Source organism: Bison bison, unplaced genomic scaffold (genome assembly GCF_000754665.1).
Source record: "Bison bison bison isolate TAMUID 2011002044 unplaced genomic scaffold, Bison_UMD1.0 scf7180017864373, whole genome shotgun sequence".
NCBI lineage: Eukaryota > Metazoa > Chordata > Mammalia > Artiodactyla > Bovidae > Bison > Bison bison.
Window position 1 is genome coordinate 6,652,130 of NW_011494945.1, and position 17,696 is coordinate 6,669,825.

The window sequence follows — 17,696 nt, forward strand, 5'->3', positions numbered from 1 at the left end:
CGCGCCCCTCAGGTGAAGGGGCGGCCAGTGGTGGGTTGGGGGGGACGTTTGCCACTGCGAGTCGTCTCCGGGCAGAAAGTGCCACGGCTGGAAGAGAAAGCTGTCTGGATCATTTAAATGGAAGTCTCCAAAACGTAAATAACGTTGTCTTCTGTACAAGTCTCCACAAGTCAGAAACCAAACAAACTCTAGTCCCGGGGTGGAACAGCCTATGGATTTTTTCCCCCTCAACGTCTTGTCAAAACAGATTATTTGGTGACCCTCACTCTTTGCCTTTTACTTTAAAAAAGAAAAAAAAAAATGCATCTCAGTCAGTTTTGCCTAGAATAACTATGTTCTGCCAGCTCTATGACGTTATGCACAGCGTTTACTCTTGTTTATTAATATTTCTTTTGTGTCTGAATTGGCCTTCGGAAAGAGCTATTTAATTGTGACATTTTGTATTTTTACCAAGTGGTTACAAAGAGGGCACCAGTTGAATATCCTGCTGCATGCAGGATCTAGTTCCCTGATCAGGGATTGAACCCAGGGTCCCTGCATTGAGAGACCAGAGTCTTAGACACTGGATCACCAGGGAAGTCCTGTAGGACCCCAATTGAAAGTTACGAGTACAACTTTAACTCAAATTTTAGCCTTTAATTCAAATGGTAGCAAGGGAGAAAGAGAAATAGTAATTAAAATTGAATTGAAATCAGATTGTTTTAAGCATTGACTTAGTTCAAGAAATGTAAATACCAGGTAATTTCTCTACACTATTGCCCACTAAAATGACTGTTAGTTTTATATGTTTTTTTGTAAATGGAGTCAACACTATGAGTATACCACATATATTCAATATAAACATAAATGAAGAACACTTTCTCCTGAAGGTTGTAGAACACCAAACACTTCTGTATTTTAACATTCATGTTTACATAGTGTGCTCCTTGTTTTCAGATAATACAGCAACCTAAAAAGAGTCTCATGACTGTTGCTTTGAAACTTTACTATAGAGGGAAAACGGTTCAAAAGTGTTGAAATAGCATTTACAATTTCTGTTTGCAGGCCATAACAGATCTTTTGTCATTTTGAGAAGTGAGCCTCATGATTGTGCTTGAATCTGTTCTTTCTTAGTGGTATTTGTGTGTAGAATCCTGGTTCTTGCCCAGATCTAGAATCTCTAAATATAGCCATGTAAACTAGAAGATAAAGAGATACATTTTATCTTACACATTGATTACAGAGCCTATGGGATTGTGTTCAGGAGACCAGGCAGCTTTGTGTAGTTGTATTTCATTTTTAAAACGTCCAACATGTGGGAAGATAAATTAGGAAGTAGTGCTTTATAAGAAAACTATTCACTTTACAAAAGAATTAATAACAGAACTCTTTCAAATAGCAAACTTCCACAGTGCCTTTAAGTTAAAACACCTTCCAGAAATGGAACCCTGACTAAAGTGTAGGGCACACATAAGAGCCTAAGTCAGCCTTATAAATCCAGTACTTTGAAGTCAGTTGAGTTTTTATTTTTCTAGGATGTAGTTCATAGAATACCAGACACTGGGAAAAGAGATACCTGAACTTTAAATATTTCTAAATTCCCTATAAGAGTTAGTGACAAATTTAGAAGAAGCATTAGTACATTTTGTTTTAGTACATAGGAAGATTTCTTTATAAGGCCTTAGGATTTCTGCATTTCTATTTAAAAATTTCAAATGTCAAAAGGCTAGCACCCAGCTATAGGCAATGATTCTCATAAACAAGGGAGAGTGGGATGGGAACTCTTATTTTTTTACACAGTATATTTTTGCCTTGTTGAAATGTGTTTCAAAAAGAACTGCTTTTGTAATGTTTTACAAATCAAAGTTAGCATCATTGTTGCTATTATCAGTATTAAGAGATCTAGATAGTTTTAAAATGCACCAAGTGCAGTGAGAAAAAATAAAATGATTCAAGAGATCTGATTGTTGTTACTTTTCAAATGGATAGATGTGTAAGCCAGTAAATGCTCTCATTTTGCGTTTGTGACAAATTGTCCATTCCTTTGCTAAAAGATATTTATATAGATTCATAAGTGTATCTGACAAACTTGAAAAATCTGATTAGAACAATACATTCAGTACATAAACAGATTTACACAGTGAATATATTACATTCATCAGTCATTCTGTGGTATTGTCAACATTTGCTGAGAATTTTCATGTTGTGAAAATTAGTATGTTAGTATCATACACTGGAGAGGAAACAGATACCACGTCAGAGATTTGCAGAAATGTTGTGATAGCAGAAGCTGTTGCTGTCTCTTTCAAAGATGCTGATTAGGAGGACTGTTGAGAGGAGAACTGTTAGTTCCCATGTTAGATTTCCCAGCCACACCTTCACCAAGAACCAGTGAGGTTTTGTGCTGTGATTAGCATATACATCTGCTTCACAAGGTCATTAGCTGTTGGCAACTTCTGCCTCCTTGAGTCTAAACTGGCCAAAATTTGTTCTAAATCTGTAATTCAGTTTCTTAGATACCTATGAAGGCACAATTGAAGTAACCTTTAGGAAGTTATGAAAGGCACTTAGTTTGGCTTTCCATAAGCCAACTATTGAATACCCATAGTGCCTTAAAAAAAAAAAATCAACACCTGCTAGAAAACAGGGTAGCAACTATTTTGTCATGTGACTAGGAAAAGAAGTGTTTCAAAAGTGAGTTTTCCAGTAAATTGAAACTTTTAACCCTTTAGAAGTTAAGAATGCTATTGTATAACAACAGTGGTATCTAAAAGGACCTTTAAGTATCAAAAACTCTTAAAGAAACTCTTGAGAGTAATTAAAGACAGGAACTCTAGAAACAGACTTCATGGATGTTTTCAAGATAACTGTCACCTGTTTACTTTTTCCAGAAGTTAGAGAACAGTTTGTGTGCAATGCGAAGCTAGATGGAATCAATTATCTGCTTTCTGATAGAATCTGAATTAGGATAAATTGAGATACAGCTCAGAGCTCATATAATTGTTTTACCTAGAACTAGCCTTAAGTAAAATAATGAAATTAGAGTATTGAATATCAGAGACTCCTTTCCATTCCTTTCCTTCAGTTTTTCTTTTCTGTCCCCTGCTTTCCTGTTAGACTGGTACCTCATCAAGGAATGAATGTGATCTTAACACTGAGAGGTTATTAGCATAAAAAGTGAAAGTCGCTCAGTCAAGTCTAGTTCAGTCATGTCCGACTCTTTGTGACTCTGTGGACTGTAGTCTGTGGAGTTCTCCAAGCCAGATTACTAGAGTGGGTAGCCTTTCCCTTCTCCAGGGGATCTTCCCCACCCAGGGATGGAACCCAGGTCTCCTGCACTGCAGGTGGATGCTTTACCAGTTGAGCCAAAAGGGAAGCCCGGTTATTAGCATAGTAGGTCTATAATCCATTCCTAAGAATGTTTGCTTTTTCTTAACATCCTGTTTTAAAACAATTTTTCACTCTTAAAAAAAAAAATTTGTAAAGGAACTGGGAAGGAAAGTTTTGACCTGTGAAGGCAAAGAAGAGGGGAAACAGTGATACCAATATAGCTACTAAATTTGGCTATAGGGATAGACTTTCAAAGACTTGAGAATTATGTAGGACCCCCTTGGCATACCTATAGGAAAAGATTCCATTTCTGAAACATTGATAGGCACTTGCTTAGAATTATAAAGCTGTTGTAATATTAATAGTTTGATAGTAATATTAATAGTTTGATATATAAACTATTTGGTATAGAAATAAAACCAAAATAATATACTTCAATCCCTTTGTTTTGAAGCCTGTGTACTAACAATCTGGTCTTATTTTTAAAAATACACACATACACACAATCCACATACTGCTAATGTATGTGGTAAGATAAAGTCCTAGAAATGGAATTTCTAATTTTTTTCCTTTCCTCACAAATAGTAATATATGCACTTTGCCTTTTTCCCCCCTACATAATATATCCTAGAGATCTTTTAAAGCCAACTTGTATACAGCTGCTTCATTCTTTGTAAGGACCTCATGCTGTTCTAGTCTATGGTCATACTAAACTTTATTGAAACAGTCCTCTATTGATGAGCACTTAGGTGGTTTTATATCTTATATAATTGTGAACAGTGTGACAGTGATTATACTTTTACATATGACATTTCAAAAATGTGAGCATAAGTTAATGTCTAGGATGGAATTGTCAATTAGGGTATGTAACTTTTAAATTTTGATCAGTATTTCAGATTGCCCTCCTGGAAGTTGCAGTAATTTGTACTTCTTATATATTTCTTGATCTTTTTTCCTTACATTTCAAAACAGTCCCATCAGAGATATATAAGTGTTGAATAGCTCTTTCTCTACCCCTTCTCCAACATAGTCTATCATCAAACTTTTTGATCTTAAGCAGTCTTTTAGGTGAAAAATTGTATCTCAGTGTAGTTAAACAGCAGTTGTTTTGTGAAGAGGGACCATTTTTTCAGACGTTTATATTTCCTTTTCTTTGAACTGTTCATGTCCTTTGTTCATTTTTTTCTATCAGGTTCTTGGGGGGTTTTCTTAGTGATTTGTCATTATGTATTTTTTTAAAAAGCCCTTGTCTGTGTGAGTTGCAAACGTATTTCCAAGTTTTCTGTTTGTTTAACTTTATATAATGTTTATTTTTCCCATATGAAAGTATATTTATGTCATCAAACTTATCAGTCTTATGTTTTGTGACTTCTGGGTTTTGTTGCATTTTTAGATCTAACTCCACAAGTATTTTCTTCTAATATTGTAATTATTTTTTAACTTACATATGATTTATTGTGAAGTAAAGTATGATTTAAGGTTCCAATTTCACTTTTTTCTGAGTGGGTCTTCAGTTGTATCAAAATCATTTTTTGAATAATCCATTTCTCTTCCTTTGAAATGACATCTTTTTGTATACTAAAGTTGCAGGAATAGTATAAAATGAATAATAAATCCCTGAAAAGTGGGGTGTGTTGCTAAAATGCATTTTGTTTAAATAAGATGGTAAAGAAATTAAAAAGGGTAAATATTAATTTTAGCCTTGAAATCTTGTCCAGAATATTTTCTTTGAAATGTATGTAATTAGATCAGAAGTTCAGCAGTTAGAAAGGCCAACAGAGTCATCATTTTATATAAATAGCTGCATTTGTGCCAAGATTCTGTATTGAATAGAAGGAATGTGGGTTTTTTCTTGCATTTATTATAGTATGTTAAATTGAGACACATAGATAGCTGGACCAGTAAATTTAGTGTCTCCTCAGTGAAGGATACGATTATTAGACATTACTATCTTCAGTATAAGTCTGTAATTATCAGAGTAAAAAATCACTGACCTCTAATACAAAATTATTTGAAACCTATATAAAATTTTAGTTTGCAAATGGAGCCTACTTCAAATCTGAACCTCGAGTTCTACTGATTAAGATTCTCTTCGATTTTTTCCTGCCTGCCTAAATCAATTCTGCTCAAAAGGTTTCCATTCACTTGGACCAAATTTCTTGAATTGCTGCCATATGTTCTTCTCTGTCTGCATCACTGCGCCCCCATCCCCACCCCCCACACACCTTTTTTTCTCCTTTAAAAGAAAAACATCTGGTTTATATCATGAAGGACTTTTGGAAGCAGTAAAGAGAGGGTGGAAATAGTATTTGTATGTAATTATATAAGCAAGGGTTAATATTTAGTTGTTAAAGAAGGTGGGGGTTTGTTTGCCTAGAGACTAGATAGATAGGACATGAACTCAAAAAAAAAAAGGCTGAATTACATTTTGGTTTTGTTTCTATAAGCATATTACATTGAGGGGAAAGCTGGTATGGTAGATTGTCAGTTTTTGTTAACCATACTACATTGTCACACAAATTACAGAATTCTAGGTTCCCTATGTCAAAGGGTAGAAAACCATTTATTCTTAATTAGTTGAGCTCAAAAATATAAGTGAAGTCAATGAGATCCTATAAATTAAAAATTTAAGGAAAACTCACAAAATTAATTTCTCTCAAATTGTTTTACTCAACCACAGAGAAACCGTGTCCTGTAGCACTTTCTCTTTTGTGGGTTTAAATAATCTTTATTTTTCATAATATTTCTGTTCTTGTGAAGTATTATTGTAGATGCAATAATAATTATACTTCTTTCAGTTTAAGACCTCTAGGTAGAGGTTATGACTTTTTCATTTCCTGACAAGACGCACAGGGATTGATATTTTGGTTGGTTGGGTTTTGGATGTATAACCACATTGGTCTTATTTTGTATCACTGTCAATCCACAGGGTTGGCTGCTATGTGCTGAACTTTCTGTCCTAGACTTTCTGCCAAGTACTTTATGCAAAACTCTGGTTTTAGTGAAACAGGTTTTATTGTTTTTAGTCAGAGTCTTATTATAAACTGTTGTCAGTTATGTGATGCAAAAAGAGGAGCTGATATATATATATGGTCATGAAAACAAACCACCAAAACAAGCCAGGCTCTGTTCAACTGGTTGTTTTTCTCTCCCATTCCTGTGGCCTCAGTTCATGTTGTTTACTGCTAGAGGCCTGAGATGGGGTAATTTTCTTTTCTAGGAACTTGGAATTAGAATTCCTCGACCACTAGGACACGGACCAAGCAGATTCATCCCAGAAAAGGAGGTATGTTGTTTGTGAAAGTACATAGTGAACTCTATGCTTTTAAGGAAAAGCTTTCATGACCCACATCTTGGCATCTGAACAACTGTTGGTCAACAATATGCTTTACACAGAGTTGATCATTGTTAATCATCATGCTTTGGCAGTGAATCTGTGGGATTAGAAAGCTATTATAGTCCCTTTGATTTCTAGTATTTCATGGCACTTTTCTAACACCCATAATTAGTCAAGCAAAGGCAAGACTTGTTTTTGACCAAGATATGCCACCTGCTTATATTTAGATGTTATTTAAGTGTGCCCATACGCTGAGTTACTTGGTCTTGGCCAACTCCACAGGCTGGTAATCAATGCTAGCTTAGATCTTTAATTCTAAATATGTAAATGCTTCTATGCTTTGTTTTCACAAGGATTGTTTACTGTTAGTTAATTTTGGTTCTCTGTAAATTGTGGGAGAGTATGTGTTGTTAAAAGGAAAGGCATTAGTGTCTGCAAGCTCTGCAAATTTGATAATCTAAATCTGCTTCTTTATCTGGATTCTGGCCAAGCCTACAAGAAGCCTATCTAGATGGCCTTTGTTGTTTCTCCCCTGCTACATGATATGTGACTTTTATTCTTCTATCTTGCAACCAGTTGAGTTAAACTCGTAGAATTACAACCTCCCTTTCTTTCTTTTTTTTTTAATTTTATTTTTAAACTTTACAATATTGTATTAGTTTTGCCAAATATCGAATAACCTCCCTTTCTTAAGCCAAATTTAAGCTGCTTCTGAATGACACACAGAATGCAGTGCATGCATGCTTTATTTCTCCCCCTTCCGTGTTTTCTTTAACACCGATTTACAATTTCTGTAACCGTGGTTTTCCTCTCTTTCATACAGATTCTCCAAGTGGGGAGTGAAGACGCACAGATGCATACTTTATTTACAGATTCTTTTGCTGCTTTGGGTCGTTTGGATAATATTACCTTAGTGATGGTTTTTCACCCACAGTATTTAGAAAGTTTCTTAAAAACTCAACACTATCTACTGCAAATGGATGGGCCATTACCCCTTCATTATCGGCACTACATTGGAATAATGGTTTGTAAACATTCAGTGAAAAATTCTTTCTCCCTGTTTTTATTAATCTTTTAAAGATATGGTTAATGCTTCAAACACAGGAATAAATACTTATATTCCAACTTCCAATTGGATTCCTATTAAGTAGTACCTATTTTTCCTCTTTCTAAATAATAGGAAAACTAATATGTATTTACACTTTGTTGAGTCCCTGGAAATCTCCAGGCCAGAATACTGGAGCGGGTAGCCTTTCCCTTCTCCAGGGGATCTTCCCAGCCCAGGGATTGAACCCGGGTCTCCCGCATTGTGGGCGGATTCTTTACCAACTGAGCCACCAGGAAAGCCCAAGAATACTGGCGTGGGTAGCCTTTTCCTTCTTTATCAGATCCTCCCAACCCAAGAATCAAACTGGGATCTCCTGCATTGCAGGTGGATTCTTCACCAGCTGAGCTACCAGGGAAGCCCTTATTGAGCACCATTTTCTACTAAATAAGAAAATAAAGTAGGAAACAAGATTATTTCACTACTATATAAATAGTAGTTCAGATTGACATAAGTGGTTTTCACTCATGTTCAATTTATAAATAAGATTCCATTATTTTATGGTTGGCATCTTAATGAAGTTTCTTAATCAGGTTCTGACAGTAGGTATAAAAGTTTTCTAAAATTCAAATACTTTTATCAAATATTTTTTGTTAATGGGATATTTTTGAGTGTTTTCTATAGCATACGTGGATTTTTGAATGTTTATATGAAAACTTCATTTCTGTAGTACATGGAAAATTTGAGAACATACTAATCAAAAAATTAACTGTTTTGCACATTGTAAAGAAAAAAGACATGTAGTTGTTCAAGATTTTAATATGTATAGTTAGAATCATCTTTTGTTTTCTCTTAGGCTGCAGCAAGACATCAGTGCTCCTACTTAGTGAATCTCCATGTAAATGATTTCCTTCATGTTGGTGGAGACCCCAAGTGGCTTAATGGTTTAGAGAATGCTCCTCAAAAACTACAGAATTTAGGAGAACTTAACAAAGTGTTAGCCCACAGACCTTGGCTTATTACCAAAGAACATATTGAGGTAAGCAGAGAATATATCTAGGGTGTCTTTTTTATTTTAATTAATAGACTATTTTTCAAAGCAATTTCAGGTTTACAGAAAAATGGCACAAGGAGTTCCCATATTCTACCCACTTCAACTTTCATCAGGAGGCTTTTTAGTTCCTCTTCACTTTCTGCCATAAGGGTGGTGTCAACTGCATATCTGAGGTTATTGATATTTCTCCCGGCAATCTTGATTCCAGCTTGTGCTTCTTCCAGCCCAGCGTTTCTCATGATGTACTCTGCATATAAGTTCAATAAGCAGGGTGACAATATACAGCCTTGACGTATTCCTTTTCCTATTTGGAACCAGTCTGTTGTTCCATGTCCAGTTCTAACTGTTGCTTCTTGACCTGCATATAGGTTTCTCCGGGTTGTTCTATGTCCAGTTTTAACTGTTGCTTCTTGACCTACATATAGGTTTCTCCAGGAGTTGGTGATGGACAGGGAGGCCTGGCGTGCTGCGATTCATGGGGTCGCAAAGAGTCGGACATGACTGAGCGACTGAACTGACTGACTGACCCGCTTCAACCCTCCACTCCCCCCACACACACATTGTTTTCTTTATTACTAACTTCTAGTATTAGCATGGAGAAGGCAATGGCACCCCACTCCAGTACTCTTGCCTGGAAAATCCCATGGACAGAGGAGCCTGGTAGGCTACAGTCCATGGGGTCGCTAAGGGTCAGACACGACTGAGTGACTTCACTTTCACTTTTCACTTTCATGCATTGGCGAAGGCAATGGCAACCCACTCCAGTGTTCCTGCCTGGAGAATCCCAGGGACAGGAGAGCCTGGTGGGCTGCCGTCAATGGGGTCGCATAGAGTCGGACACTACTGAAGCGACTTAGCAGCAGCAGTATTAGCATAGTACATTTGCTTCAATTGATGAATTAATAATGTCTGTAATTTACTTTTGGAAAAGGAAATGGCAACCCACTCCAGTGTTCCTGCCTGGAAAATCCCAGGGACGGGGGAGCCTGGTGGGCTGCCGTCTATGGGGTCGCACAGAGTCGGACACTACTGAAGCGACTTAGCAGCAGCAGTAATTTACTTTGGGGTTTACTGTTTGTGTTGTACAGTTCTATGGGTTTTGACAAATGCATAATGTCATGTTATCCACCATTATGGTGTCATACAGAATAGTTTCACTTCCCTAAAAATCTCCTATGCCCCCCTTATTCATCTCTCTCCCTTCCCCCTGAAACTACTACTCCTTTTATTGTCTTTATAGTTTTCCCTTTTCCAGAATGTCATATAGTTGGAGTCATACAGTATATAACCTTTACACACTAGCTTCTTTTATTTGTCAGTATGCATTTAAGGTGCCTCCATGACTTGATGGCTCATTTCTTTTTACTGCTGAAAAATACCCCAGTGTGTGGATGTACCACAATTTGTCCATTCACCTACTGAAGGACATCTTGGTTACTCCCAGTTTTTTGGCAATTATGAATAAAACTTCTACAAACATTCACATGCAGGTTTTTTGATGGACATTAGTTTTCAGCTCAGTTGGGTAAATAACTGGGATTGCTGGATTGTATGGTAAGCTTGTGTTTAGTTTTGTAAGAAACTGTGAAACTGTCTGATGAGGTGACTGTACGTTTGTGTTCCCACCAGCAATGGATGAGCATACTTGTCAGCATACTTGTCAAATTCTTGTCAGCATTTGCTGTTGTCAGTGTTCAGATTTTAGCCATTCTGATAGATGTAAAGTGCAATCTTGTATATCTTTGCAAAATACCATCTTAAACTAGTTTCTTCTGGTTCTATTTATTGAAAGTGTTAAATGCTCATTCAAATCCGACTCTTTGTGACCCCATGGATTAGAGCACGCCAGGTCCTTTTTCCATGGAATTCTCCAGGCAAGAAAACTATAGAGTGGGTAGCCATTCCCTTCTCTCAGGGATCTTCCCGACTCAGGGCTCGAACCCAGGTCTCCTCTATTCCAGGCAGATTCTTTACTGTCTGATAATAAAGACAATAGAATAAAAGTAGATTGACTTTCTCTAAAAGAATCTGCCATGCAGTAGAAATTTTTAAATTTTTATTTATTTATTTTTATAATTTATTGACCATTCCACGAGGCTTGTGGGATCCTAGTTCCCCAACCAAGGGTCAAACCTGTGCTTCTTGCAGTGGAAGTTCAGAGTCCTAACCACTGAACTGCCAGAGAATTCCCTAGAGTATTTTAGATACTTTTATATAATTGAAGCATCTTATTTTCAAGGAGATATAAGATTTGAATATGATTAATGCAATGTCTGTTATATTGTCTAGTAACATAAAAGTATACAATACTATGAAATAGATAATGAAGCAGAATGGAAACAGATTTGTAGACTTTTAAGGATTGTAGACTTTACCTTGAGCATAACTTTTTAAATATAATTTGATGATTTAGACATATTCAGAGTCAAGTTGTTCAAACCACTATCTTAAAAATTCCTTGAGGAAGCCTGATATTAAAGAAAAATAGGCATATTTTCCACAGTAGCTTCTACTTTAAACTCAAATTTATTACATTTGGTTTGAGATGTCACACTAACAACATAGTTAATGCGTTCATAATCCATTATCTGAAACACAGCAACTGCCTTAAACAAAATGTATTCTACTGCATTTTTAAATCAAGATTTCAGATAATCAATAATGAATTAGTCATTATCAGATTATGTTAAGCTCAATTTTTGAATATATACTCATAAAAATTAGCAAATTCTGAGTTCTACATGCCTCAAATTGTCATTTTATCCTAAGTTTTATACAGTAACTAATCCTGTTTTCAATAGATTAAATACCAAGATGAACTATGTTCTTTCACCAACACCATACCCCAGTATAAAAATATATTCTCATTTTTTTCCCCAAGGGACTTTTAAAAGCTGAAGAGCATAGCTGGTCCCTTGCAGAACTGGTACACGCAGTAGTTCTACTCACACACTATCATTCTCTTGCCTCGTTCACATTTGGCTGTGGGATCAGTCCAGAGATTCATTGTGATGGTGGCCACACATTCAGACCGCCTTCTGTTAGTAACTACTGCATCTGTGACATTACAAACGGCAATCACAGTGTGGATGAGATGCAGGTCAACTCAGCAGGAAATGTTTCGGTAAGTATCTATTTGTTACAGGATTGTCGTAAGACTAATCACAGTAATTGCTGTTGTATTATTTTTTTACTTGGCTTTTAGGAAAATTTACCCTGTTAAGTCCAAAAAGGTATTAGACCCCCCAGTCTATTCATTCAGCAAGTATCTGACTGCCTCCAAATGCTGAGCATTATAGTGTCTGATGCTAAGGGACATAAACAAAATTATATGACTTATATATAAGACCCTCCAGGAGACTACATTCGAATAACTTCAGGATTGGAAGCCACCAGGATGTGCCAGAGCCAGCTAGTATTGAATGGCTACTGAATGTGAGATGCCGGAAGACTGAGGGAAGAGGAACTTGATACAAACTGCCTGCTGCTGATCACATCCCATCCTTCCTTTTTGCACAAAAGAAACAGGCTGTCATCTCAATTATTTCTCTTTTAGAAGAGTTAATCAGCTTTGATCTGGAATTTCTCCTTTTAAAATACTCCTTCATGTTTTAACTTCTCACAAATATATATAGAAGTGAATGTAAATATATTAAAATGCTTTTATCTCTATTCCTTCTCTTCTCTGGCATTTATATTTTCTCAGCTTTGTTATTCCTTGGAAAACAGATCACAATGAGTTGAATTTTCTATAAGCAAGTTTTAACTCCTATATATGATGTTTCAAAACTCCCTCTGCATTCTTTAGCTGTAGTGAAAGAGCAAGGGTTTATATTTCCAAATAGAAACATTACAGCCTTCTCAATACTTCATACAGATTTTCTCAGTTTTATTATTACTTTAAGACAGATTTAGACAGGTTGAATTTATATGTTTGACTTTAACAAACACTTGACTGTTAACATATGATTTGACTGTTGGCAAGTTATCTACCCTCCCTGACCCCCCATTCTTTCATTTCTAAATAAAGGTCAAACACAAGGTTATTGCAAAGTTTAAGTGAAATGTCTCTAGAGAGGTAAAAGGGCTAGTACAGTGTTTAGCATTTATCAGGTACTAAATAAGAGGTAGCATTTACATACGGTAAGATTAGCACAGGAAGGAAAATCATTTTCCCAAGGTTGACTGCTGTGCTGTGGTGTGTTGATAAGGCCCAAGACCGTCAGTTTCACCCTCTTTTGAGCTATCTGGATTCATGTGAGAGGCCCGCATATGGCCACTGATTATTTATCAAAGTTTAAAGGTTATAAGATGGACTAAGGGTGAGTACATCAGTTGCCAGGATGCTGAGAATTGGATTCTTTCCCCACCTTTGATTTAGTACGAGGCTAAAGAAGTACTGTTCCTAGTTATCCCTCAATTAAATAATAGTGAAATAATATAATTTTTTAAAAAACTTCTCTAGTACATAAGCTCCCTATTCCCAGGTGTTAAGTATTTTTAGTAATGAATTTTTTAAGGTATGTACATTGTTTTTTAGACATAATACTATTGCACACTTAGACTACTGTATAGTATAAATATAACTTTTTATATGCATTGGAAAACCAAAAAAATTCTTGACTTGCTTGGTTATGATACTCGCTTTATTCTAATGGTTTGGAACTGAACCCACAATATATCTGAGGTATGCCTGTCTATTGACAATATGCCCAGTGTACAATGTTGATGTAAAACCACTTTATATTTTGTATACCTTATTTGTTTCACTGAGCAAGTAAAAGTGTAACTCAGTTCTGTTTTAAACTGACAGTGTTAAATTTTAATTTTTAAAACTTAATGACAGTAATATTACTAACTTTTGAAATAAAAATTTAAACATTAGAATATGTTCTTAAAATTTTTTCTATTGTTTTAAATTTTAAAATTTATATCTGTATATATGATAGGCCAAAGTAATTGTTTTTGATTCATTCATGTGCATTAAAGTTATAAGATCTATTTTTCTTATATTGCATTAAGATGCAAATTCTTATGAGATAGACTTAATAAAATTTATTCCATATTTGACATATGTAACAACCTTAATTGCACTTTTGTTTCAGGTAAGTGATTCCTTCTTTGAGGTTGAAGCCCTCATGGAAAAGATGAAGCAGTTACAGGAATGTCGAGAAGAAGAGGAGGCAAGTCAGGAAGAGATGGCTTCACGTTTTGAAATAGAAAAAAGAGAGAGCATGTTTGTCTTCTCTTCAGGTAAAAGCAAGCATTACATAGTCAATGTCTATTTTGAAGAAAAAGCCCAATTTTTAAAGACAATTTAAATAAGTTTTTCGTATGGGAATACAGTTGATTTACAATGTTGTGTTAGTTTCAAGTGTACAGCAAAATGAATCTGTTATACATACATCCACTTTTAGATTCCTTTCCCATACAAGTCAGTACAGAGTTTTGAGTAGAATTCCCTGTGCTATGCAGTAGGTCCTTATTAGTTATCTGTTTTATATATAGTAGTATGTATATGTCAATCCCAATCTCCCAGTTTATCCCTCCCCCTACCCCGGCTGCATCCCAAACCCTTGGTAACCACAGGCTCTCTACAACTCCACATATAAGCTGTATTGTATGATATTTGTCTTTTTCTTTCTAACCTCACATAATATGGGTCCAGGTCCATTCATGTTGTGGCCAGTGGCATTGTTTAATTCTTTTTTATGGCTGAACAACAGTCCACTGATACATGCACCACATCTCTGTCTACTGCTGTCAGTGGACATTTAGGTTGCTTCCATGTGTTGGCTACTATAAATAGTGCTGCTGTAAACACAAGGGTGTGTGTGTCTTTTTGAATTATGGTTTTCTCTGGACATATACCTAGGAGTGGGATTGCTGATTAGATGGTAGCTCTATTTTTAGTTTTTTGAGGAACCTCCGTACTGTTATCTGTAGTGACTGCATGAATTTACATTCCCAACAACAGTTTTGTAAAATTTATTGTTTGTAGATTTTTTGATGATGGCCATTCTAACTGATGTGAGGTGATAACCTCACTGTTGTTTTGATTTGCATTTCTGTAATAATTAGTGATATTGAATATCTTTTCATGTGCCTATTGGCCATCTATATGTCTTCTTTGGGGAAATGTCTGTTTAGCTCTTCTGCCCATTTTTTTTTCTTTTGATTGGGTTGTTTGGTTTTTTAATATTAAGCTGCATAAGCTATTTGTATTTTGGAGATTAATCCCTTGTCAGTTGCTTTGTTTGCAAATATTTTCTCTCATTCTGTAGGTTGTCATTTTGTTTAGTTTATGGTTTTCTTTGTTGTGCAAAACTTTTAAGTTTAATTCTAATATGTCTTTCCTTTTAGAAAGGCTATTGCATAGGTATTCCTACTTCCAAAAAAGGAAGTTAAAGTGAAAATAGACTAAGAGCAAGGATTTGATTTAGGTCCTAAAATCACTGCTAATAAACTTTGTGAATGTTAAGTCATTTAGCATTGAGCATTCCTTTTTTTTTTTTCTTTAAAATGAGGAAGTTGCATTCATAAAGTCCTAATAGTACTTCCAGCTTTAAAATTCTATAATGTGTGAAAAGGAGCTACTTATTAGATAACTAACAGCTTAAACCCTTTGTTAGGCCTTTATCAAATGTAACCTATAGGATTTAATAAGTAAACTAGGTAATTTAAAGGAAAAAAGTTATAGTGTCAATATATTTTGACAATAATACAGTGGAACAAAGAGTACATTGGTTTTAATAACCAATTTTCTTAATAGCAAAGAAAAAATCAAATTTGTATAAATGGAGGTTTGATGTTAGCCTGAGGAGAAGTCTTTGATTCTATTTACTTGAAACTAAATAATCTCATCAACTCCTAAACATGAAAATAATCTAAAAAGGCTTAGTGAGCCTCTTTTCTGTATTTATTTCAGAATTGTTTCTAGGACCTTTGAACTGTTAGTGTTCGTTGCTCATTTGTGTCCAACTTTTTGAGACCCCCACAGACTATATAGGCCACTAGGCTCCTCTGTTCATGGAATTTCCTAGGCAAGAATACTGGAGTGGGTAGCCATTCCCTTCTCCAAGGGATCTTCCTGACCCAGGGATCGAACCCAGGTCTCCTGCATTGCAGGCAGATTCTTTACCATCTGAGGCATCAGAGAAGCTGTTAAAGAGATCATTTTACATATTGTATGACATTAATATTCAACTAAAAATGTCCAAGTGCTAAAGTTTAGAATACAGCTGATTTGTTAGTACCATAAAGATTATTTCAAAAGGGTATTCATACTTGGAGTACATACTTTTAAGTAGAACCTCACAACTGTAAACTAGAGAGAGAACACAGAGGAAGAGAGGATCTGTGAAAGAGAGGAATGAAAAGCACAGTAAATGCAACCATGAGTGTGTTTTTTAACCTTTATATTCCATTTATTAAGCAATTTCTTTATAGTTTTAAGACTTTATTTTAGTTGATATTGGTTACTAAGTATCAGAAAAAGGGTTATCCTATTTTTACTTGTTATAGGTAAAATGAATTTTAACTAGCATCCTGTGTTTGAAAAGCTTTCAGTAGCTTTTTTAAAAAATTATTTCAGATGATGATGAAGTTACACCAGCAAGAGATGTATCACGTCACTTTGAGGATACTAGTTATGGCTATAAGGATTTCTCTAGACATGGAATGCACGTCCCAACATTTCGAGTCCAGGTAAAATCACAACTTGTATGTACATGACTGGTTAGAAATATCTCAATCTGACTTAAAGTTAGAAAGAACCATCTGGATTTGAGAACAGAAAGCATTGCAGAGAGAAATAACTTTTCTATGTACATGCAGTTCCTTAGATATAAGTTCATAAATCAGTTGCTCAGAATTCAAAACATATTCACCCATAAAACAAAATTACAATAGTGGTTAGGTTCCCAGATGGTATACTAAAACTCAAAGTTCATAATATAACTAAACAGTAAATAGTTGTGTTAGAACCTAGCTAGCATTTATAGCATTGTTTTACAGAGCACCAGTGTTAAAGTGAGGCCATTTCTGTGACAAGAGAAATGTCCTCAACATTTCAGGCATTATGTGTGTGTGGGTAGAAGGAAAGAGGATGAGAAAATCAGAGTGAAACATGTGCTTAAATTAGAACTTTTAGGGACAGCAAATTTGTTTTCTTTTAATTTGGGTGAGTTCTTATAAATCTCATATAAAATAAGTCATAGTGATTACAATAACCTAATTCCCTGGTAGAATATGAACTGAATGTCATTTGAAGCAATGAGAATTTTTGAGAGTTTCAAACTTAAATCTTGAAGAGGATTTTTATATAAAGATATCTTATTCCAAAATTAAATAATGCCCATCTCTTAGAATAAAGTTTTAGTGAGGTAGAGAGTCAAATTATTGTTGGTAGACCCAGTTTGCTTAGCTCCATAATCATTAACTTTGAAATACACAGTAAAAATTCCCAGTGCAATTCTGTCTATATTGAGTCCATGGAAACTTAGGGACCTTGTCATCCTCCAGGATACCAGCCTCCTTCTCTCTTATTGCTTTTCCAGGAAGCTAAGTGCTTTGCAAATATATTGCAGGAGCAACAATTGCTGTATCTTCTAGTTCCAGAATAAAAGTTGAGGATCATCAACTAGGAAACATTTATCTATTCTATGCTGTAGTTTTCTAAGACTGCTTCCAATCCATTACTAGACACACAATGCATTTAAAATGTATTTCTTAAACAATCTGTTATGAGTTGATAGTTCTAACTTTCCCAATTATTGCGAAGGGCTGCTGTTGCTAAGTCGCCTCAGTCGTGTCCGACTCTGTGCAACCCCATAGACGGCAGCCCACCAGGCTCCTTCGTCCCTGGGATTCTCCAGGCAAGAACACTGGAGTGGGTTGCCATTTCCTTCTCCAATGCATGAGAGTCAAAGTGAAGTCGCTCAGTTGTGTCC

The 17,696-nt window shown here is 35.5% G+C and overlaps 1 protein-coding gene across 1 annotated transcript in view; it reads left to right on the forward strand.

Moving 5' to 3' along the window:
- SESN1 (sestrin 1) overlaps positions 1-17,696 on the forward strand; it is a 114,885-nt gene that overhangs the window by 92,171 nt on the left and 5,018 nt on the right. Inside the window, exons 2-7 of the mRNA XM_010856635.1 lie at positions 6,530-6,595; positions 7,470-7,670; positions 8,548-8,730; positions 11,627-11,869; positions 13,851-13,998; positions 16,340-16,452. Of these exons, the coding sequence (XP_010854937.1) occupies positions 6,530-6,595; positions 7,470-7,670; positions 8,548-8,730; positions 11,627-11,869; positions 13,851-13,998; positions 16,340-16,452 (954 nt within the window). The remainder of the gene's footprint in view (positions 1-6,529; positions 6,596-7,469; positions 7,671-8,547; positions 8,731-11,626; positions 11,870-13,850; positions 13,999-16,339; positions 16,453-17,696) is intronic.